General features: G+C 48.0%; 2 protein-coding genes, 1 long non-coding RNA gene and 1 other non-coding gene across 14 annotated transcripts in view; 2 read left to right on the top strand and 2 right to left on the bottom strand.

Annotated features, from left to right (window-relative positions):
* The window catches only part of ZNF23 (zinc finger protein 23), a 37,108-nt gene extending 33,363 nt beyond the window's left edge, over nucleotides 1-3,745 (top strand). For 6 of the 11 annotated variants that reach the window (XM_042968118.1, XM_042968121.1, XM_042968124.1 and 3 more), the window contains one exon: nucleotides 1,348-3,745. In XM_042968118.1, coding sequence (XP_042824052.1) covers nucleotides 1,348-3,140 — 1,793 coding nt within the window. In that variant the 3' untranslated portion in view covers nucleotides 3,141-3,745. The remainder of the gene's footprint in view (nucleotides 1-1,347) is intronic. The other 5 variants (XM_042968128.1, XM_042968125.1, XM_042968127.1 and 2 more) reach the window with 2 other exon arrangements.
* On the bottom strand, nucleotides 1,377-7,412 carry LOC122234013. The gene is made up of 3 exons (XR_006211692.1): nucleotides 6,540-7,412; nucleotides 4,822-5,024; nucleotides 1,377-1,634 (listed from the first exon to the last, which is right to left on the bottom strand). It is a non-coding gene; the product is annotated as an uncharacterized LOC122234013 (long non-coding RNA).
* TLE7 (TLE family member 7) lies at nucleotides 5,557-18,961 on the top strand. The gene is made up of 10 exons (XM_015542834.2): nucleotides 5,557-5,892; nucleotides 14,927-15,332; nucleotides 15,434-15,456; nucleotides 15,608-15,666; nucleotides 16,192-16,404; nucleotides 16,513-16,754; nucleotides 16,961-17,102; nucleotides 17,501-17,654; nucleotides 18,210-18,283; nucleotides 18,596-18,961. The coding sequence occupies exons 2-10, from the start codon at nucleotides 15,022-15,024 to the stop codon at nucleotides 18,698-18,700; spliced, it is 1,323 nt and encodes a 440-aa protein (XP_015398320.1). The 5' UTR covers nucleotides 5,557-5,892; nucleotides 14,927-15,021; the 3' UTR covers nucleotides 18,701-18,961.
* Nucleotides 18,962-23,532: 4,571 nt separating this feature from the next.
* TRNAM-CAU lies at nucleotides 23,533-23,605 on the bottom strand. Its single transcript has one exon. It is a non-coding gene; the product is annotated as a tRNA-Met (tRNA).
* Nucleotides 23,606-23,663: the final 58 nt, after the last annotated feature.

Below are 23,663 nucleotides of genomic sequence, written 5' to 3' on the forward strand. Positions count from 1 at the left end.
TGATATTAGAGATGAATATTATTTTTATAATTGGGAAAAGACCAACAGTATTTTGAAAATGCTTGCTAGGGAAATCTAGGTCATTTGGATCTTTTGAGGGAGATTTAATGAAATACTGGGGAAGTGGGCTTATTACATGTGGTTGAGGAGAGATGAGAGATGAAAAAATAGAGGCAGCATTTTGAGGCCAATTTTAAGAGATTTGGGAGCAAAGACAGATCCTGGCTCCATTGGAACTGTAGGAATTCTAAAAAGAACGTTAGGGACTGACCACTTTCAGGATTGAGGGAGGAAGTAGAAGGAAAGACCAGGAGAATGCAGCAGTGTTCTGGATGGGTGGGGAGAGATGGATCAAAGGGATAAAGCGGGCCAAAAGATTGTCTTTTTTTTTTTTAATGTTTATTTTAAAGAGAGAGAGCGCACATGTGCATGCAAAGTGGGGAGGGGCAGAGAGAGAGGGAGAGAGAATCCCAAGCAGGCTCTGTGCTGAGTGTGAGATCATGACTTGAGCCAAAATCAAGAGCTGGACGCTTAACTGACTGAACCACCCAGATGCCCCTAAAGATTGCCTTTGTAAGCAGAGAAAGCAGAAGGTGAAGGAGGAATTTTAGAGAGCCTTGAGTTTAAGTTCCAAGAAAAGAAATAAGATTATTTCTCTTTCACTTCCTGGTGCTGCAAACACTTGCCACCCTTAGCGTTGCTACAAGTTGTTGGATCCTGTGCCTTTTCCTTTGTAAGCAGTTTCCATTCTTATTAACCATGGACAGCTGAGAAAAAAACTGCAGCGTGTAGTAAAGTGTGGTGTGATAAAAAGAATGCTCATCTGGTGGCGAAGACCTAGGATTTTGTTCTACTGCTGTCACTTTTTACTTTTATGTTACTGGAACATCATCTTAAATCATTCATGCTCAAAACTGTACAGAGAGTGTATAAAGCATACTGGAGAAACAAGTCGCTGAAACTTCCTGTGCCAGATTGCTCGGTTTCTTGTGTATTCTTCCAGTAGTTTTCTAGGCATACATATGCAAATCTATATGTATTTATTAGCCCGTTTTATTTTCCTTTATAGAAATGGAATCTAATTTATATCCATTTCTCAACTTGTTTTTCCATTTAACAGTGTATCTTGGACATCTTTTCAGGTCAGCATATATGGATTTATTGATTGATTGATTGCCAACTATATATTATTCCATCTTATGGATGAACCTTAGATTCTTTGACCTAGTGTGGCGAGTTTCAAGAAATCTTGATTAACTATGATTCTTTATTACTTTTACCACCATTCTTTTCTTTTTTCTAACATGGTTCTTACATGATATTTTGTTTTTCTGTTTTTTTTTATAGTAGATATTGAGAGCCAGACTGACAATAAGTTGACAAAGGAAATATATAAAGAAAAACACAATACATCATTTGAACTTCAGAGGGACTTTTCCCAGGAAACAGACTTTTCAGAAGCCTGTATTCTAGAGAAACAGCAGGAAGTCCATTTAGTAGGAAGCATGAAGAAAGAAAACAGCAGCATCATTGATGCAACGGTGAAAGACAACACCAGCCCCGTGGAGGAATGTTTCTTTAGTCAGAGTCCAGACTTCTTTCATTGTCACACCGTCACCACTGGACAGCAGCCCCTTGAACATATGGGATTGGAGAAAGGCTTCAGCTTTGATACAAAACTTATTCAGCATGAACTAATTAATTCTGGGGAAAGAACTTTTAAATGTGAAGAATTAGTGGAAACCTTCAGGTGTAACTCTCAGCATCAAAACAACTACACTGGGGGAAAGCCCTATCAGTGTAAGGAGTGTGGCAAAGCCTTTAGCGTTAATGCAAAATTAATTTGGCATCAAAGGCTTCATAGCGGGGAGAAGCCCTTCAAATGTGTGGAGTGTGGGAAAAGCTTCAGTTACAGTTCCCATTATATCACACATCAGACCATCCACAGCGGGGAGAAGCCCTATCAGTGTAAGGTGTGTGGGAAAGCCTTCAGCGTTAATGGGAGTCTGAACAGGCATCAGAGAATCCATACAGGGGAGAAGCCCTATCAGTGCAAGGAGTGTGGAAACGGCTTCAGCTGCAGTTCCGCATATATCACACATCAGAGAGTCCACACTGGGGAGAAGCCTTATGAGTGCACCGACTGTGGGAAAGCTTTCAATGTTAATGCCAAATTAATTCAACATCAGAGAATCCACACTGGAGAGAAACCTTATGAATGTAATGCGTGTGGGAAAGGCTTCAGGTGCAGTTCCCAGCTTAGGCAGCATCAGAGCATCCACACTGGGGAGAAGCCTTATCAGTGTAAGGAGTGTGGAAAAGCCTTCAGTAATAATGCAAAACTCATTCAGCATCAAAGAATCCACACAGGTGAGAAACCCTATGAGTGTACTGAATGTGGAAAAGCCTTTAGTGTCAAAGGGAAGTTAATCCAGCACCAGAGAATCCACACGGGTGAGAAACCCTATGGTTGTAACGAGTGTGGGAAAGCCTTCAGGTGTAACTCTCAGCTGCGGCAGCATCTGAGAATCCACACCGGGGAGAAGCCTTATGAGTGTAATGAGTGTGGAAAGGCCTTCAACGTTAATGCAAAACTAATGCAACATCAGAGGATTCACACTGGGGAGAAACCCTTTGAATGTAATGAGTGTGGGAAATGCTTTACTTCTAAAAGAAACCTACTTGATCATCATCGAATCCATACTGGAGAAAAGCCTTATCAATGTAAGGAATGTGGGAAAGCCTTCACTATCAATGCCAAACTAACTAGGCATCAGAGAATACACACTGGGGAGAAACCTTTCAAATGTATGGAATGTGAAAAAGCATTTAGCTGTAGTTCTGACTATATTGTACATCAGAGGATCCATACTGGAGAGAAACCCTTTCAATGTAAGGAGTGTGGAAAAGCCTTCCATGTTAATGCCCATTTAATTCGGCATCAGAGAAGCCACACTGGGGAGAAACCCTTTAGATGTGTGGAGTGTGGAAAAGGGTTCAGCTATAGTTCTGATTGTATAATACATCAGACTGTCCATACTTGGAAGAAACCCTTCGTGTGTAATGTGTGTGGGAAAGCCTTCAGGTTTAGTTTCCAACTTAGTCAGCATCAAAGTGTCCATGGTGAAGGCAAATCTTAATGAGGAGGATGTGGCAGAAAACTCTCAAGGTTAATGAAATGGATCATCAGATTCACCCTGGTAGAAAACCCTGAGAGGGAAATGAATGTGGCATCTTCACATGGAAACAAACCTTTTCCATCTTTTAAAATCCAGAATGAGGACTGGTTAAAAAGTAACATCCAAAAATGAATAGCTTGTTCTATACCAACAACCAATTAGAAAGTATAATGAAAGAAAGAATCCCATTCCCAACAGCATCAAGAAAAGTGGATTTTCTTGGGATAAACTTAATTATTATACACAGGTCTATGGAGAAATAAATCTCCAGTAAGGGCCACAAAAGGAAAAATTAATGGGGGAGAGAGAGAAACCTTGTTCTTAGCCAGGAAAACTCAAGATATTCACTCTACCTAAATTTACTTCCCTTTGACAACAAGCATGTATCACTTTTGTAAAGAGGATGAACAATAAAAATTTCCTTAGAAAAGATGATTACATTTTGTATTTTCATGGAATGGAGAAAACCTTTCCTGAGCACCATATGAAAGCTAGAAACCAACCATAAGCAAACATACCAAAACATTGAGTTTTCAAAATTAAATACATATGTTCTCAATAATTCCAAATATAGTTAAAAGATAAAGCACAAAAAGTGGAAATACCCTTGTAAATTTTGTGATATAAAAGTTTAATATATAAAAAGGTCTTACAATTAAGAGATAAGTAATATAATAAAACCCAGAAAATGATACTAGCAGGCAGTTTTTAAAAAGATGTAAAAATGACTAATGAAGAGATGCTCAGGCTCGGTCCTCTAAGGTGTGAAAAACCACGCACACAGTCATACACAGGGAGCCCACAGACCTCTCTTCCACAGACCCTCCCATAGATACACTTCTAGTCACAGACACAATGTACCCTACGTATACAGAGACCGTACACTCCCAGAGGCACTGACACCTGCTGCTGCATGCTGTGTAGCTTGAGCTACCGGTGTTGGCCAGGGGTACTATCTTGAGTATTTCAAAGGCACCATTCCTGTTAGAAAGCTAATGATGTGGTATAGGACCTCAGCAGAGTGTCCTAGGGATGCCATTGTTGTAGAAATCCCTATCCACTGCTCTGCCCCCAGGCTCCTGGGAACTAACTTGGCGTGGAGGCAGAGCCTGGAACCCCTCAGAACATAGGAGGGAACAAGGCCTTCCCCCTGACTATCTGAACCTGCACTTCTGGGTAGTTCCAGACTTCAAAGTGCCCCAGGCCATTTATTTAGAAACAGGCCCAAAGGTGGATGGCCTGGTCACCCAGCAGATCAGCTGCTAATGTCCCTTACACAGGCCAGAAAGCCACAGCACTCCCCAGCCATCCTGGTTCATGAGCAGCCACTAGTTGTGTCTGTGCAGTCCTGGCTTGCAGCAGCATCTGGCAGTTTCTCTGCTGAGGCAAGACCGAGGCAGGGATTCTAGGAGAGTCAGCCACTGAGGACAATCTGTCCGGGATCTGATACCAATGTTCTATGTGACCATGGTTTCTGGGTCTCAGGCCCTTGTCAGTGCAGGGTGAGGGCTGGCACCAGAACTCAAGGCTGTTCCCACCCAGATGGTCTCTGAGGGTTTTCTCTTTCTCTGTAGGTCTGTTACTATCCAGGGCAGGTGCTCTATTCAGATACTAAGGACAAGAGGAAGCAGAAAATAGATACCTGCAAAGCCTCATGAAGTCGAATGGCTCCATCACATCAACCAGTGGTCCTGATATCCTGTAGCCTCAGTGCTCATAGGTGACTCCAGCCCAGAGCTGCCTGGGCCCAGTGGAAGCCTTATCAGGACAAAGAGGAGCCATGGCACTGGAGACCTCTGTCCCCTCACAAAAGCTCTTCTCTTTTTCTGAACTGGAGCTGTGAGCCTGGAAGGGCCAGGATTAAATAAAGCCTTTGTCCCTCAGTCCCCATCAGCATGTTCTGTCCCTGTAGCACACCCTTCTACCCTGGCCTGTCACATTGGAAGGGTCCTCAGAGAACATCTGCTCCTGCCCTGTCCAGGTCAGGATGGTAAATTGAGGCTTAGAGGGAAATATGTCTGCCCAGCACCCAGCAGGTGAGGGGATGGCCTGGGGAGAGAGGCCAAGGCAGGACAGGCCTCCAATGTCATCTTGGGAACAGGAGGCCCAGCACAGCTACCCCTGGGCTATCATCCCTCTCCTCCTGGCAGAGAATTCTGAGGAGATGCCTCTGGACTCTTCTGTCCTCTCTACCTCTGACGTCTGCATTCTCCCCAGACCACAACCCCACTCTATGTGCTATCCTGTCTCCTGATAGGGAACTGAGGACACCCTTCCCCTTGCCACAGGCCAAGGTCGACCAAGTGCTGGGGACCAGGAGACGAGCGAATCTTGGCCTTCTCCGCGAGTCCCCAGTCTACGGGTTGGGAGAGCTCCCTGCAAGTCCCTTCCCCCAGCTCTGAGGCCAGTACGCAGCACAGACCACGTGGTCCCCAGCAAATCCAACTGGTCTCAAGGCTCCCGGGACTCTAGCCCCCCGTCTGAACCTGCTCTGCTGGGCCCTGGCTCCAACTGCGCTCGGGCAGCCAGCGGCCAGAGCCTCCCTCTTGCTCCAGCTCTGCCTGCAACAGCTTGCCAGTCCCCGGGTGGCTCCGGTGATCCTGCATTGTGCCTCCAGCCCCTGCCAGCCGCTGAAATCGCACAGGCACTCAGCACAGGCCCGGCCTCCAGGAAGCCCTCGCGCTGCGCGGCCGATTTCCTCCAGCCCGCCACGGTAAGGGGCAGTTCGGCCACCCGTACCGCGTGTCTGCCACCCGTCCTTGGCCGGCGAGCCCCGGGCCCACGCGCTCCCAGGGTGGGGACCTGAGGCTCTTGGTCCCATCCGTCCTGGGCCACAGCGCGCGGCGTGGGTAGCCAGGTGGCAGCCTTCCCACCAGGGCACTGTTTTGGCCCCTAAACAAGAAAGGGCAGGGGCGTCGGGCCTGCGTGCTCAGGGCTCTGGGACCCGCAGTTGAGAAGCCATTAGCAGCCACTGGCCACCAGCCTCGGCCCCCTGCTGCCCCCGGTGGCCATTTCGCTCACTGCAGGGCGCAAGAAGCCCGGGCCGCTCTCCACGAGGGACTGGAAGCACAGAGCCCCCCACTGTGAGGCTGCCCGGATGCAGGACCTTTCCTCCCTACCCTGATTCCAGGGGTGTTCCTGGGACAGCCCGGTCCGAGCTCTTGGTGGAAAACTCAACTGGGGATCCACCGGTGGTGGGGGTGGGGTGGACACTACCTGAGACAACCGGCAGGCCAGAGTTGGAATGCACAGAAGGCTTAGGCCAGGGCACTGCAAACTCTTAAAGAAGCATACTCCTCCACCGCCCCGCCCTCCCCCGCCCTGAGAAATCTTACTCAGAGGCGCATACTGCAAACTCACCTAAGTTGAGCCCCTGTGGGAGATTGTGAAGGGGCCAGTTGCCAGTGGGCCCGAGAGTAAAGGTCAGGGGGTTTGTGCCTAAAGATGTCTTGGAAACAGGGGTATCCAAGACAGAAATCGGAATGCGTTCCACAGAATCCAAGCGTTCCACAGCAGGGCCTCGAGTGTGAGTTGGGTAGGAAGAACAATAGATAAGGGAGGTGGGATCCACAGCCCTGGGAAGGGCACATAGTAAAGAACAGTGGGTTGGGGTCTCCCCATGACAGTGGAGTTAGAGGAAGTGCAGGGACCAGGTAAACAGTGGGCAGGGGCCCAGCCCTGCAGTGCGGTGTTCTTAATACCCAGAGGGCTTTCCCTGCCTTCACACTGAGCTCAGCCCAATACCACTGCCCCCTTGATGGCCCTCCCCCCTCTCCTTTGGGTCCCCTGTGCTGTGTCCTCCACCAGCTCTCTGAGCCCTCTACCTGGAGCTTGTGTTTTCCAGCCTTATCCTGTGGACCACAAAGTCACTGGGGGTGGGAGTGGGGACAGCTTATTGGGCTGGGCAGGACCTTGCTAGCTGAATAATTTCAGTTGAGTGGATGATGTTAGTAAATCAGTAAGGGAAGAAATGTTTTGTGTCTGTGTTTATATGGTTTATATACGTTTTCATCAGCAACGGGTGTCCACGTGGATTCCCGAGGAGGGTCGAGTGCTGAAAGAGAAACTCCTAGGGTCAGGGAGCCTCTGATGAGAGCAACCATCGAGCGCGCACGCTGGCCTGTGAGCGCAAGTCTTAGAATTTGGTTGCTTTCCAGTTGCCCGCCAAAGGGCGCTGCACCCCCCAAATAGAGATCTGAAGGTCGATATTTGAGCCCAGGCTTTGAGGATCCAAACAGTGACCTCAGTGCTTGCCCACTGAGTGCTGCTCCTCACCGTACCCCCCCCCAAACTCCCCCACCCTGTTCACATTCCCCACCCCCCACCCCGCCCCATGCTGCCATTTGACTATAGCTGACAAGGGTGTCTGGGGGCGGGGGCACCTGCAGCTGGCTGACTCTTCTACTAGGGGAGCAAAAGTTAAGAAAACCACCAGCTAAACTGCCTGGTATCTGCTGGATGAAGGAAGAGGAAAATTGCTATGGTAACTTGCGAGGCCTGTAGCTCATGACACAATGTCTGATTTTATTTTATTGTTGTAAAATACACATAATATAAAATTTACCATTTTAACTGTTTCAAAGTGTGTACTTCAGTAGCATTAGGTACATTCACAGTGTTGTGTACCCATCACCACTGTCTAAATCTCAGATCTTTTTCATCACTCCAAAAGGAACCCCGTATTAAGAAATCGCTCCTGGCTCCCCAGGCCCTGGCAGCCACTAATCTGCTCTCTGTCTCTCTGGATTTGCCAATTCTGGACATTTCATGTAAATGGGATCATACGACATGCAGGCTTTGTGTCTGGCTTCTTTCACTTAGTGTAAGGTTTTCAAGGTTCATCTGCGTTGTACCATGGTCAGCACTTCATTTCTTTTTATTGGTGACTAACAGTCCTTGTATGGATGGACCACATTTTGTTTATCCAGCCGTCCGTTGATGGATGCTTGGGTTATTTGTACCTTTTGGCTATTGTGAATAATGCTGCTGTGAATGTTGGTGTACAAAAATCTGTCTGAGCCTCTGTTTTCAGTTCTCTCAGGTATGTACCTAGGAGTGGAATTGCTAGGTTATATGGTCATTCTGTGTTTAACTTTCTTGAGGAACTGCCAAACTGTTTTCCGCGGCAGCAGCATCATTTTACATTCCCACCAACAATGCCCTGGCATTCCAGTCTCTCCATATCCTCACCAACATTTATCATTTTCTTAGTTGTTGTTGTTGTTGTTGTTGTGTTAGCCATCCTAGTGGATGGGAAGTGGTATCTCATTGTGCTTTTGGTTTATATTTCCCTAACGACTGCTAATGTTGAGCATTTTTAACTGGTCTCCAGACTCCAATCTTGCCGCCTTCCCCCAAACTATCCACTGAAGGCCTGGTCCTTTCAAAACACAAGTCCGTTCCTGTCTCCCCCAGCTCAGAATCCTTTGCTGCTCCCCACCTAGTCTCCCTAGATTAGAACACACATCCCTGCCCTCCCTGCCCTCACAACACACTCCCTGTGCTCCAGCCCCTAGAAAATTCTCCCGTTTGTTAAAATGCCTTCTCCAGAGGCGCTGGGTGGCTCAGTCAGTTGAGGATCCGACTTCGGCTCAGGTCATCATCTCATGGTTCATGGGTTCAAGCCCCACATTGGGCTCTGTGCTGACAGCCTGGAGCCTGCTTTGGATTCTGTGTCTCCCTCTCTACCCCTCCCCTATTCGCACTCTCTCTCTGTTTCTCAAAAATGAATAAACAGTTAAAAAAATAAAATACACTTCTCCAAACCTTTGTACCTGCTATGCTCTCTACCTAGAACATTCTCCTATGCTCTCCTCCCCATCCCCCCACCGCTTTCCCCACTGATGCCTCCCATCCTTCATGTCGCACACCTCACGGATCACTCGTGATCTTTCACATCTGGTGTGTCCCCCTTATCTGTATTCCCCTGTCACACCCTCCCTAAGTTCATCAGGTCACACTCTCCACTCTGATTTATAATTGACAGTTCAACTGTTAGTTTCACTCCAAAGACCTAAATTCACAAGGGTCAAGGCCAGGTTTGTAGGCTCAGCCCTGTGTCCTCCCAGACCAGTGCAACCAGGGAGCAGTAAAACTGTGCTCACTGGCCACTTGGAGGGAAGGGTGGTGAGTGAGTGGGTGGGTGCACAGATGCATTTGATTGCAGTCCTGGACCCATTTTGTTTCCTTTCCTGGAAGCTCCAACACTCTGGTTCACACAATTTTGGTCCTACCTGTTGGCCACCAACCCTAGTATAGCCTGGGCTCAGGATGGGCACCTCCATCCATGGGCTCGGCAGAGGGACAATAGGGTGAAACTGTCTTTGCCCATCTTTTTGTGGTCATTTTCCCTTTCCATCTCAAATTCCTCCTGTGCCCATGACCTCAACTTTTCCCAAGACCACAGGGGTCTTCCTTTATCATTTTTGTCCCTCCTTCCCCAGCCTCTGGAATATCTCCCAACTTCTTCCCTCTACCCTCTCTCACAATCTCTGTGCTCCTGTTACCCTTCTCTGCAAAACCCTCTACTTGAATGGTTTTCAACCTTAGCTTGCATTGGAATCACAGTGGGAGGTCTGAAAAATGCTGTTGCCCAGGCTGCTTCCCTACTAACGGGAATGGGGAGGGCACAGATACCTGAGCATTGGTAAGTACCTGGGTTACCTTAACTTGCCTCTGAGCTTGGGAACCACTGTTCTTGACACTGTACCCCACAGAGGCTGCCCCATTTCTTCTTTTGTTCAAATGTCTCAGTTAAGTACTCTGTACCCCCACTTCTGTTCTCAATGTCTGACGATTCACATATTAGCATTCTAGTGCTAATATGGCCCAAGAATGCACAGAAACCACCACCTCCAGGCTGCTGAAGCCAAATGGCCCCCTGTTCCCGGCATTTTCCATCTCCCTGCAGCCTGGAAGAGGGCCGTGTGGGGTTGTGTGAACCTGGCCTCAAACCCTCACTCCAGCCCTTCCTTGCTGTGTGATCTTGAGCAAGGTACTTAAACTCTTTGAACTTCATTTTCCTTAGATGTGACTTCCCTCCTGGGGCAGCCGAGAGGGGGCAGTGATGACACAGAGAAGCATGCCCAGTGCCCAGCAATGCAGCCTATTAGGATCCAGACCCTATGCCTCTGCTGGCAACTCTCTCCTCTGTGGGCTGCCTCACTGCACAGGGGACTTCCCACTGGCCTCTCTCCCCTCTCTTTTTCTTTCCTCTTCCGTAGGCCCCTAAGAATTGCTCACCCTCAGTGAGCATTTACTTGAAACCTGGCCTCTTCAAAGCCCTCTTAAACCTCCAGGTCTGACCTCAGCTTTAAGAAGGATGTAATCTTGTCATCTCCATTTTACAGATGTGAAAGCTGAGGCACAGGCTGGCAACCGAGAAGTGGCAGGCCTGGGCTTCAAATCAGGAGTTTGATGGAAGGGTTGGGCTCCTCACCATTTTGCTTGCTGCTTCCCCCTTCAAGAGAGGCCCAGGCTTCTGTCCTGGACCCTCTGTGTTCCCTTTCTAGATATTGCCAAGTTTTGTAGATTTACATGTAGAGGGTAAAATAGAGAAGCTTCTAGAATAAAACAATGGAGAGTATTATCATGGTATTGAAGGCAGAAAATATTTCCTAAATAAGACAAAAAAAAAGAGACTAACCTTAAAAGAATAGATAAACTGGACTGAATTAAAATTAAGAACTTCCATTCATCTACAGACACCATTAAGAGCTAAAAGGCCAGCCACAGGTTGGCAAGAGACACAGGCAGTGCACATGGTCTGCCAAAGGATTCATACGCAGAGTATAGAAAGAGCTCCTATGATTCATTACAGCTCTCTCTCAAGCATATTTTTAAAAATCAAATAGGCCTGGCTTTGGACCCTTGCTCTCCCACCTGTTCAGTGAGACCCTGGATAAGTCTCTGTGATGTTCTGACCCCCCGAATTAGTTCTCATATTTCCAAACTAGCAATAAAATCCATGCCTCACTGCTGTGTGTTTCCTGTGAGAATCAAAAAAGGGATAACTCGTCAAAAAAGGGATAACTCGCCAAAAATGGTCATGCGTCAGCTCGGGAATTACATCAACCACCCTCTGTCCTGCCCTCTCAAATCAGAGCTCCCTAAGGACTTGGGCCATGTCTTAGCTTGATCACTGGTCCTTGGCACCATGCTCAGAGTACATGGGAGTATAAATTTGACGCATGAGTGGACAAGGAACAACATTCTTGGATGAAGGAACAGCATAGGGAAGTATGAGGATGGAAAGGTGCAGTCAAGTTCTTTTGGGGTCAGGTTAGGGTGCAGTCAGGGAAAAAGCGAGAACAGGCTGAGCCTGGATGGGGACAGGTCTCAAATACTGGGCCAAGGATAATGCCAGGCATTATCTGGGAGACCACAGGCAGTAATAAAATTTTGGGGGATGAGGGGTGTGTTAGTGAGGGGGAAAGAGAAGGGGAGAGACAGTGGGTTTTGGAGATTAGGGGTCAAGATTTCTTTGTGGACAGCAGCCATTTCAGGACTGCTGCTTCAAAAGAAGGAAGCCAGCAAATGAGAAGGGAACCAGAGTGGAAGAGAGTGTGTTCAATTGGAAGGGTGAGCAAGAGCCGGGGGGGGGGGGGGGGGGGGGGACGGGAAGAGCAGGAGGGGATCCAGCTTCACCGCCATTCTCTCCTGCAGGAGGGGACCACCAGACTGAGGGGCTCGCAGTGGTTCTCAACTGTGGCACCCAGGAACCTGTTAGAAAGGCAGTCTCAGTCCCCACCCCACACCTACAGAATCTGAGTCTCTGTGGCGAGGGGGGGCGGGCGGGGGCTGCACTCCGGGTGTCATATTTAAGAACCACTGGATGAGGGGTGCCTGAAAAGAAAGGCTTCCCTGGTCTTCCCTTCTAGTGGCCCCCTTCTCCTCCCATCAAAGCCCATATTGGCCTCAGCCCCAAACCAGCCTTCAATCCCAAAGAGATTCACCAGAAGACATGAATCTAAACCAGCTCTTGGGGACAGCTCTACCCAGTTCTCGGCCTCTGTGCAAATGCTGGCTCTAGTGGGCGGCCCGAACCCGATCCAGAGACTTCCCCCACAAAAGTTTCTGGCTCCATCTTGCCTCCTGCCTTGACCTTACTTGGCAGACCTCCATCTTATCCCTCTTCCAAGGACACAGGGTCTAATTGGAAATGGCAGGTTGTGGCCACGCCCACCCGGGAATTGAGGAACCATTCAGGTACCATTCATGGCCAGGACACCTGACCCAGGTTCTGACCCAGGGCTTGATTATCAATTAAGCTAAGGTTTAAAAATAGCAGCAGTTTGCGGAGGGGGCTGTGCCTGGGTGTGAGAGGAAGAGTTTCAGCACCAGAGAGGTCTCCGTTCTGCTGCTGCCTTCCCTTCTCTGGGGTTTGGCTTTCTGCCTTCCAGGGTGAGTTTCCAGCCATGGGGATTGGTGAGTGCTTGCCTTGTGGGCAGGATGGAGCCCTAGCACTAGCGTTTTGTGTGGAACCTGGGGTAGGAGTTGCTTGGTAAGGGGTGGGGTCTCTACATTTGCAGCTCTGGGGATAGAGCAGAGTGGGGTTCAGTGATAGTGACTCTTCCTTCTGCTCTTTCTAGAAAGCCTTGTCTTACTCTTAGGGTGAAATCTTCTTCATCTGTGAAATCCTGGCTAAATGACCTCACTGCCTTTAAGCTTTACCCAAGGGCAGCTCGCTGCCAGTCCCCGCTTGCTCATCCTCGTCACGCTGGCTGGGAATGTGGGTACTCTGGGCCTCCACCCTCAGCAGGGTGAGCCAGCCCTCGTGGCCCATTTAATGCAGGCTGAAGGCGTCAGGATGAATTGGTTAAATTATTTAAACAAGTAACTGAGCATCACAAGGACCCCAAATTATCATTTGGGGGAAGGTGAGAAAGATGGATTTGGTCAAGGAAAAGATTCAAGGTCTAACTATTTTACATTTAGATTCCAGGAGCCACACAGATGCAAAAACTATCCCAGGTTCTACGGTGGCCAAATCTTCCATTCTTCTTTCCTTTGGGTCAATTTGCATTCCCAAAGACGACTGCTTTTCCTGATTTCTTCTGTGCATACAAACATATGCAAAGATAGGTTCTAATTTCCATCCTTCTTTTCACCAAAGCTGCTATTATGCACATTTGTCTGAACCTTAGATCCACCCCTCCCCTCCTTAACACACCTTGGATTTTTCTCCAGTCCTTGAAGATGCGTCCTTATTACATTTAACAGTTGTGTAGTATTACACAGAATGCATATACTGTGACATTTCACCAGTCCCTTCCTGTGGCCATTGGATTTTTCCAGTCATCTGCTGTCACAAACAGTGCTGTGGTGCTTCTGCTTGTACAGGTGTCCTTTTTGTGTATATTTAAGTGCACCTTCAGGCTAAATCCCTAAAAGTGGCAGTGTTAGGTAGGAGAGTAACCACATTTGTTTTTAAATTTTTTTAAATTTATTTTTGAGAGAGAGCGCGCGCGCGGATGGGGGTGGGGCAGAGAGAGAGGGAGACACAGAATCTGAAGCAGGCTCCATGCTGTTAGCACAGAGGTAATGTGGGCCTTAACCCCATGAACCACGAGATCATGACCTGAGCCTAAGTCGGACCCTTAACCCACTGAGCCACTCAGGTTCCCCAGGTAACCACTTTTGTAAAGACAGTGGATATTTGTCTTCCTTCTCCTCGTGGAGAGGCAGGAAAGGAGACTGTTTAGAGCCAGACAGGGTGGAATTTGAACCTTTTCCCTGTGCTTTCTGGTTAAATAACCAAAGTTGAGCTTCGGTTTTTAAAATCTGTGAAATGTGGCTCACACGGTTGTGAGGAGTGTGTTTGGTTCAAGGCTAAACACATAGTAAGAGCTCAAAGTGTTCAGAGGAGTGGAGTCTGGCGATACAACTACATCTTCCCAAAGGCAGGCAACCCGGCCTCTCTGGGGTGACCATGGGGCATTTGCGGAGGGTGGGTTCTGAGAACCAAGGACTGAGCTTGGTCGTCCAGGCATGGTCTCCATAGACAGGGGAAGACCCCCTCCCCAGACCACCTCTCATTTTGTGGCTGAGCTTTTGCTCTGCTGTGTTCTGGAACGCTGGGTCTCCCCAGGCCCGTCCAAGGGCTTGCTGTTGGGTGGCCTGGGGGAAGGCAGATGGTCTGTTTTAAATCCTCAAAGGTCTGGTCCCCGGCACAGTCCGCAGATAAATGCACTCACTGCCATTTAATGAAGGTCTGCCAGTAGCCTTGCATAATTCTGAGTATTCTACACGGGATTCCATTTAGTTCTCAGAATGACCATATAGGGTGGGATAGATGAATGTCCCCACCAGCAAACTCTCTGTGGTTGTGTGACCTTGCTCCATCCAAATGGAACATCATGTCTGCATACTGCCTTCGGGGATCCCCTGAAGGCAGGGAAAGCGCCTGTGGCATGAGTGGAGTTTCCCATTACCCCATGTTTACACTGGGAGTGAGTCCTCATCTGAAAGGTATATTGCCAGATTAAAGGGTGACTCGGATTTAAAAGGACTGGAAATGCCATCTGTCTAGATGGGTCTAGGAAAAACCCAACACCTGCTACTAACATCTCAAAGTGTCTGTGAGAAACGTTCACCCTTGACACCATCACTGCCATCATTTAGGGTAAAACATTAGTCAGCCACCCGTCTTTTGAATCCTCTCACCATGAGAGGTGTTCTCAGAGCCTCCTAAACAGGCCCTGAATGTTGCACATCTGTGTCTCTGCATCTGTTCTCTCTTGCTACAGGGGATCAGGATGAACTGGTAACCCGGGAGCTGTTTGATGGACTCATTTCTCAAGCCCAAAACCGGGTGGCTCAGACACTTGATTGATCTAAGAACATGAATAGAGAGAAGGAGGGGGCCTCGTTTAGTACACTCAGAATTTATGATGAACCAGAGGAGTGGAGGAACGTGCTAGAAAGCTCTGGCATTTCCTCCCAGCATGAGCACCAAGCAGAATCCCAAGCAGAGGGGGAGTGTGGGATGCCTCAGCAGCCCCCGGCTCCCCAGACGCCGCATGGCCCGGTTTATCAGGAGACGAGCTCTGGGACCCCACAACAGTGGGTCCTCCAGCCTCTGGACAGATCTGAGCTCCAGGCCAGCTGGCTTTCTGAGGCGGAGCCAGAAGCAGCAGCAGAACTGGATCGCAAGTAGGTCTCCCCTTGAACAAGACTGGTGGTGGGAGAGGGGATCCCAGCACAGAGCCCTGCATTTCACGCGCTGTCCCCTCTCTGCTCTCTATGTGTCGTAGCTTCCTGCCAGGACCCGAGTGTGGTAAGTCCCAGGTGGGACGCGTGGGCAGGGAAGGTGGGGGACAAGACTCAGGCCTGGTGTCAGGACAGCGGCCCTCTCGTTGAATCCTGCGGTTCTGCTGCTATCCGTTGCCCCTCTCTGTGAGCGGGTGGGTGTTGATATTTCCCTGCAGGCCAGCCTTGCCCCTCGCCACCTCCCAGTGAAGAAGTCTGGTCATTCCTCAGGGCAATTGTAAGTGTGTTATTTTTCCAAACTTGGGATCTTTGCCTTCCCCTGCCCTGCCCCAAATAAGAAGCTAGTAAGAAGAAGGTGAGGGCACGCAGTGTGTCCTCATTCTCTCTCCCTTAGGCGGTGGTGGTGGTGGTGGTGGTGGGGTGGTCCTGCAGCTCCCTACTTCTTCTGAGCTAGGCTACCCTGCCCTCGTCACCAAGATGTAGGGCCCTCAGCTCACAGTGTCACCTCTTCGAAAGCTGTGTCCGCGGGGGGCGCTGTGCCAGGTCCTGCTCTTCCTGCTGGTGCACAGAATTGTCTCAAAATGTGGCTCTGTGTGTCAAGGAGGGAAGCCTGGGCACCATGTGGCTAGTGCAGGAGGATGTCTATGGTCTGGGGTCCCCAGATAAGAACATGGTTTTGCCCCGGGTCAGAGAGAGCTGTTGGGTGAACAGTTAGGAATTCAGTCAGCGGACCGGCAGGCTGTGGATGACAGTAGGCTGGGGCAGTGCCCTTTGATGGCCGCCTACATTCTCCTGTCCCTAGCCTCCCGTACCTGATGAAGTGGTGGTCAGGCACAGAGCCCCACGGGAGTCCTGGAAGGTTGGCAATGTCCGCCATGGAAAGAAGGTCTACGCCATTGCCATCAGTGGCTCGACTCACCACGTGTACACGTGTGGGCATGGCTACATTAAGGTGTGGGACGAGAGTGCTCTGCATGCCTGCAACAAGGCCCCACAGGCCCAGCTGGACTTCCAGGTGAGGGGTGTTTGGGATAGGCTTGGGGAGCCCGGGTATGATCTCTGGCGTGAGACTCTGACCCCGTGCCTTAAGGTGGTGATGTGAGGGTGGGAACTGTCCCTGCAGGACCATCAGAGCCGTGTCCTCGCCTGCAAGCTGCTGCCTGATGAGCAGAGCCTGATCACTGGGGGTCTGTCCCGGAACCTGACTCTTTGGGATCTGGCACCCACGCCCCGCATCAGGGCACAGCTGGCCTCCACAGGCCCCATGTGCTATTCCCTGGCTCTCTCCTCCAATGCCCAGATCTGCTTGGCTTGTTTCAAAGGATTTGTCGAGATTTGGGACTTGCAGAACCAAATCTTGATCAGGTATGACCTAGGGGAGGGCTTGACAGTAAGGTGTTTGGGAAAGCCTGTGTCCCTTTCTGGACAGCGCTTCCCCGCTCTGTGTGGTAGGATCAGGGGAGTCTGTGAGGAGAATATATGGTGGGGGGGCACTCCTGGGGGCTTCCTGGGCCCAGAACTTCCCAGTGTTTAACCAGTGCGTGAATCTCTATGAGTTGTTTTCCCTCCAGGAAGCACGAAGTCCCTGAATATGGATCCCGATGCGTGGACATCGCAGGCAATAAGTTCTGGACAGGAGGTGAAGACGCCAGCCTGTATTCCTGGGACCTGAGGAGCTACCAGAGGGTGCAGGAGCACCATTTCCGGCATGAGGTGCCAGGGCTGAGGGCAGTCACGGTGGCTGGGAGCTGGGGGTCCTGCAGGAGGAAGGGACGGGTTTCAAGAGGAGACACAAATGATGGTGTTGGCAGCTTGGAGCACTGACTCTAGTCCTTTTTCTTTTCTTTTCTTTTTTTTTTTAATTAAAAAATTTTTTCTTAACGTTTATTTTTGAGAGAGAGAGAGAGAGAGCACGAGCAGAAGCATGGGAGGTACAGAGAGAGAGAGGGAGACACAGAATCTGAAGCAGGCTCCAGGCTCTGAGCTGTCAGCACAGAGCCCAACACGGGGCCTGAATCCATGAACTGGGAGATCATGACCTGAGCTGAAGTTGGACACTTAACCAACTGAGCTACCCAGGCACCCCTGACTCCAGTTTTTTTCCCAAATAGATCCTCAGCATTACCCATGACCCCAGTGAAGAGTGGGTGCTAGTAGGCTTGAGAAACAGTGACATCATAATCCTACACACGCACCGGAGGGAGAAGTTGAAGGTTTTCTTTAACAAATACATCCACCACCACAACCTCAAGTTTTCCTCCTGTGGTGAGTTGAAGCCAGGTGACACCTCTAGGGGCTCTGTCACTCCATGGGGTGTCTGTCTATCTGCAGAATCTGGGCCCAGCCTTGTTGCAGGGTCTGTTCCTCACCCTCCAGCCCCAAGCGCAGCCAAGCCAAGACCCAGGTGTCGACTCTCCTGCCTGCTGCTCTTGCCTCTGCACCCACCTACCCTTCCCCACCGCTTCCTCTCCCGCTGTGGTCTGGCACCCTGCTTGTCTTCTGTCCCCCTCCCTCTCCTTTCTGGCTCTCTCTGTAATGGTGCCTTCCTACACAGAACAGCAGCCTGAAGACACAGGCAGGCAGAAGAGACATGAAATCCCATCTGATTGTCCTTTTGTTTAGTGATACTGACCATGATCCCACGTGTAGCAGGAGGGTAGGACCAGATGAAGGAATGGCTTGGGTCTTATCTCTGATTTTTATAGATGGGGAAACTGAGGCAGAGAAAGAGTTGCCCTTTCCCTAGTCCCCTTGGGAATGAGGCTGGGATTGGAATGCAAGCTTGGTGTCTGGCCTCTCCATCTGCCTTTCCTTTGCCAGGGAGCTATTTTGTGACCACGCTGGATGAATCGATCCATTGCTTAGCCGCACCTTCTCTACAAAGGTTGTTTCAGGTATTGGGAGGAGGGATGGGCACACCCAGGCACTCAGAGCTCATAGCCTCAGATCCATTGTGTCAGGTCCCAAGGACAGTGCTGGAAAGTACCTCCGGGGTGGTATCTGGGCCGTTTAATACATCAAGGGGAATGAGGACCCAAGGTCCAGTGAACTCATGGACTTCACCTTGAACCACGAGACCTGCCCTGTTGTCTCCAGACTGAGGCTCAGGTCTGTCCTTAGCCTTGACACAGCCCTAAGTGAGGCCTTCATCTCTGGCCCAAGCCTGTCCCCTGCCTGTAGTCACTCTTGGCTTTCTTTCCTTGTAGGCAGAGGAGTCTACAGATATCCTGTGTTGTGATGTGTCCTCTGACAACCAGTATCTGGTCACAGGCTCCAAGAACAGTGCCACCGTTTACCAGCTCTTGTATTGAAGGTTGGCGTGCTGTGATCCTGCTGGCGAAGACCCAGGGAAGGTCAGCAGGTAGAGCGGATGACCACTTCCGTGCCCCGGATACCTCCACCTTAACCCTCGATGGACCGTCATCTGTCCATTCCCCCCGCCCCTGGCACACGCTCAGCCTGTGCTCTCAGGTTTTTATGAGATGGCTTAGGGGTTTTTCCTTTGTTATTTTTCTACCACTGATTTCTGGGTTTGGGTGGGGAAACCTGACTTTATAACTAACAAAATAGAAAAGCAAAAACCAAAATGGCCTAAGATGTGGTCAGTTTTTCCAAATAACAAACTTATAGTGATGGATTGCTTATGCCCCCGCTCAGCAGCTTCCAGGATGTGGAAGGAATTTTAGACCACACTTAGTTTTGTTTGTAACTTTTTGGAGGGGGGTCAGAGAATTCTTGGAGCCTTCAGAAAGCTCAGGAAGAAACCTATTTACCTGTGTAAACTTTCAGACTGTATTGGGGTGTCATTAGACCACCAACACTCAATTCTTTTTTTTTTTTTTAATATTTATTTTTGAGAGAGTGGGAGAGAGAGAGAGTGTGTGAGTGAATGAGGGGCAGAGAGAGAGGGAGAAAGAGGATGCAAAGTGGGCTTTGCACTGTCAGCAGAGAGCCCGATGTGGGTCTCGAACTAAAAAACCACGAGATCATGATCTGGGCAAAAGTCGGACGCTCAACTGACTAAGCCACCCAGGCGCCCCCAACACTCAATTCTTGATCCAGGTTAAGAGTCCATGAGCTGGTCTAACCATATCCCAAGGAAGGTCTCTCTCTCTCTCTCTCTCTCTCTCTCTCTCCTTTTAGCAACTGCTTGATGATACCTGGTTTTATCTGAATCTTTGAAAGGCCTGCTCTTCATTCTGGCTTTCTATAATATTCCATCTGGCCCTCTCCAGGCAGAAAAAGCCCATCTCCTGAAATCAAGCCATATCAGCCTGCTTTCTTGCTCATTCTGATTCTTCACTTGCTGGGTGTGGGCATGGCTGAGACAGCTGGCCTCCCACTGAAATTTGTAGCTTGTGTCACTGGGAGGAGGCACGAAGCCAGGGACCCAGTGTGCCGTTCTTTACTTTGAGATATTGTCAGGCACCTAGTTCTTGCTGATGAATCATGAGTGAGAAATGAATTCCGTTCCTGGACCGAGGCTAAAGGAGTACGGGGGTCCCCTCCAGGTTCTTGATCCCCTTCTACTAGCTCAAGGCAAAGACATGGAGGCCCTTGGGGATTGCAGAGCTGTGCAGTGGAAGCATCCTGTGTACATGAATCAAACATGGAGAAAACTGCCGGCTTTGGACTAATGCTGTGGAAGAGAAGCTGATGTTTGAGCTGTTACACATTTTGGAATCTATTTGTTACTAGTGCCTTGGAAACAGCAGACTTACTTAAGGGGCCAGATAGTAAATATTTTAGGTTTTGCCATATGGTTTTTGCCCCAGTCCCTCAACTCTGCTGTTGTAGCATGAAAGCAGCCATAGACAATAGATAAATGAATGAATGTGGCTGTGTTCCAATGGAATTATATATATATAACAGGCAGTGGGACAAATTTGGTGTGCTGGTCAAAGTCCGCCTACCCCTCCTATAGCCAGAGTGCCTCTAAATAATATACATAATTGAAATCCATTCAAAAATATGATACAGAGGGTAGAGGTCAATCTAGCCCACTGGGCTATAGACAAATAGACACACATTTATAACAAGTGTCCATTTATAGATGAATGGATTAGCAAATGTGATGTACATGTAATGTACACACACACAATGGAATGTTATTCAACCCTTAAAAGGAAGGAGATCCTGACACCTGCTACAACATGGATGAACTTTGAAGACCTTATGCTAAGTTGACATAAGCCAGTCACACAAAGACAAATACTGTGATTCTATTCATAGGAGGTATTTACAACATTCGTGGAGAGCAGAATGGTGGTTACAGGGCCTGAGCGAAAAATGGAAGATTAGGGTTTAATTGGGATAGAGTTTCAACTGTGCAAGATGAAAAAAAAAAACTCTAGAGCTGGATGTGGTGTTGGTGGCAAATTGTGTGAATATACTTAGTGCCACTGATCCGTACACCTTGAAGTGGTTAAGATGTTAACATTTATGGGTATTTTGCATAATTAAAAAACAAAACAAAATTGGGGAATTAAAAAGATCACATTTAGAATAGTAATCTCTGAAGAGGGAGGCAGCGAAATTGGGTCATAGACGGGAGCTTCAACTCTCTGCAACGTTTATTTCTTCAAAAAAAAAGTTCATCAAAATAAAATTGCTTCAAGGGAGACAGGAAAGGGGACAGGCAACCCATAGAAGGGGAGAAAATATTAGCAAATCCAATTTCTTTATATCCAAAATATATAAATAAGTCTTGTAATGCAACCATAAAAAGACACATAAGCCAATTTCAAAAAGGGCAAAGGATTTGAATGGACATTTCTCCAGAGATGGTATACAAATGGCCAGTAATCACATGAAAGGATGTTCAACAAGGTCATTAGGAAAATGCTCATCAAGCCCACAATGAAATACCACTTCACACCTGCGAGGACAATTGGACTAAAAAAGAGACAACAGCAAGTGTTGGTAAGGATGTGGAGAAATTGGAGCCCCCATACACTGCTGTTGGGATTGTAAAAAAAGTACAGCTGCTTTGAAAAACAGTTTGGTAGTTCAAAATGCTTAACCTAGAGTTACCATATGACCTAGCAATTCCACTGTTAGGAATATGTCCAAGAGAAGTGAAAAAAGAAAAAGCATATAAGTTGAGGGGGTCACAACCGGAGTGATAAAGGAAAAGAATTTAAAAATTTTTTTTGGAAAAAAGGTAAGAGTGCCGGGGCCCCTTGCTGGCTCAGTCTGTAGAGCGTGAAACTCTTGATCTCAGGGGGTCAAGAGTTCAAGCCCCATGTTGGGTGTAGAGGTTACCCCCCCCCCCCAAAAAAAGTAAAAGGTAAAAGTCCCAAATAATAGCAGTATTCATTAAGTCAAGTAGTAGCATTGGAACTTCAAGGTTAGTTACTAAAAGAATAGTAAACAAGGGTACAGTTTCCAAATAGAGGGAAAAAACTAGCATAATAGAATATAATAATAACACTAATGTTATTATTCATATTAATAATATAATCTATCAACTCATTAACCTATTAGTTTATTAATGTAAATATAATAAAGCGATCCAAAAGAAGATGCACAACAAAGAACAGGCAGAACAAAAAGGGAGACCTTATTAAAATGGTAGATTTAAATCCAAATAGATCAGTAATTATATTAAATGTAAATAAGGTAAATATTCCTATTAATCTGTAGAGGTTATTTGACTGGATTAAAAATATCTCAAATATACGCTTTTTTTTTTTTTTAATGTTTGTTTATTTTTGAGAGATAATCCCAAGCAGGCTCACCGTGGAGCCTGCCACAGGGCTGGATCTCACAAACTGAGAGATCGTGACCTGAGCTGAAATTAAGAGCTGGATGCTTAACTGAGCCACCCAGGCACCCCATGAAATGTAGGTGTTTAAAAGAGACATTAAAACATAAGCATAATAGAAGTAGGAAATTACTAGAAAAAGGTGTTTCTTGTACACACGAAATCAAAACAAGCTGATATTACATTAATGTTAGGCCACATGTAGTCTAAAATGAAAAGCAATACTAGTGATAAAGATGAACACTTCGTAAGTGTTCAATTCAGGTTTGATTCACAAGGAAGATACAAGAATTCTATGCTTTATGCATTTATTAATGTAGCCTCAAAGTATATACAAATGACAAAATCGAAAATAACCGATAGTTCAAACATACAAAAATATAACAAGAATTAAAAAAAGGATATAGAAGATTAACGTGATTAGAAAATTTAGTACAATGCACACAACCAGTACAGAATACTTATCCAAATATTCAAAATGCATTTACAAAACGACCATACATTGAGCTATTTAATTCTTATAGAATATATTCTATGACCCAGGCTCCTGGCTAGTTCAGTTGGTAGAGCAAGTGACTCTTGATCTCTGGGTGGTGAGTTCAAGCCTCTCAGTGGGTAAAAACTTACTTTAAAAAGAAATATATATATCATATTATATATATCCTACATCCACAATGCAACCAATTAAGATGGAAATGAATAATAAAACTAGAAATCGCCCTATTTTGGAAAATAAATATACTTCTAAATAATGGAGATTAAATCACAAAGTAACTGGAAGCTACTGTAAACCAAATAATCAAAAATTGAAGACTTCAGTTAGAGCCTTGGGTGGAGCTTGGCGTCGCCTGGGCTATCAGTGCCAGGCCCCACCTTTCGGTCCCGGGCCACGTGGAGGACGGGCGCTGACTACCCAGGTTGCCCCGCTCTCGAAAGCCTGGTCTGGAATAGAGCGAGGGTACAGTCTCTGGATACAGCCTCAAAAGAAGGTGCAGACACAGCTTTGCTCCGAGTAGAGGAAGCTGGGGAGAAAAGGGAGATCGGAAGTGGCCCAGGAGATTGGTTTTCACAGATGTTGTGAAAGACAGTGCACCGCTCGGCACCGCCTTGTCCATTTCCCCCCAGTCGCGCCAACACGGCGTGTTTTTTTCTCACAGGTTTTTATTCTTGGCTCGAGAGGGTGGCCGAGGTCCTTCCTCTTGCTTGCGGCTTGCTCTCTCGTTTAGCGAAGCTGGGGGATCTGTGTGCAGAGCCAGGATTTAGTTCCGCCGGGGCAGGACACTGCTTTACGGAGGGCATCCCTCTACCTGTGGTGCTTGTAAGCACCCTTCGTTAGTTTTTATGCAGACGCCGCGTTGGAGCACAGTAAAATGACCGTGCCCTCTCTGAGGCTCGAACTCAGGACCTTCAGATTATGAGACTGACGCGCTGCCCACTGCGCCAAGAGGGCCGCTGGAAGGAAAGGCTTCTTTACCACTAAAGGGAAGTGCCTACGGCCCCTTCCGCCG

Source organism: Panthera tigris, chromosome E2 (assembly GCF_018350195.1).
Source record: "Panthera tigris isolate Pti1 chromosome E2, P.tigris_Pti1_mat1.1, whole genome shotgun sequence".
NCBI lineage: Eukaryota > Metazoa > Chordata > Mammalia > Carnivora > Felidae > Panthera > Panthera tigris.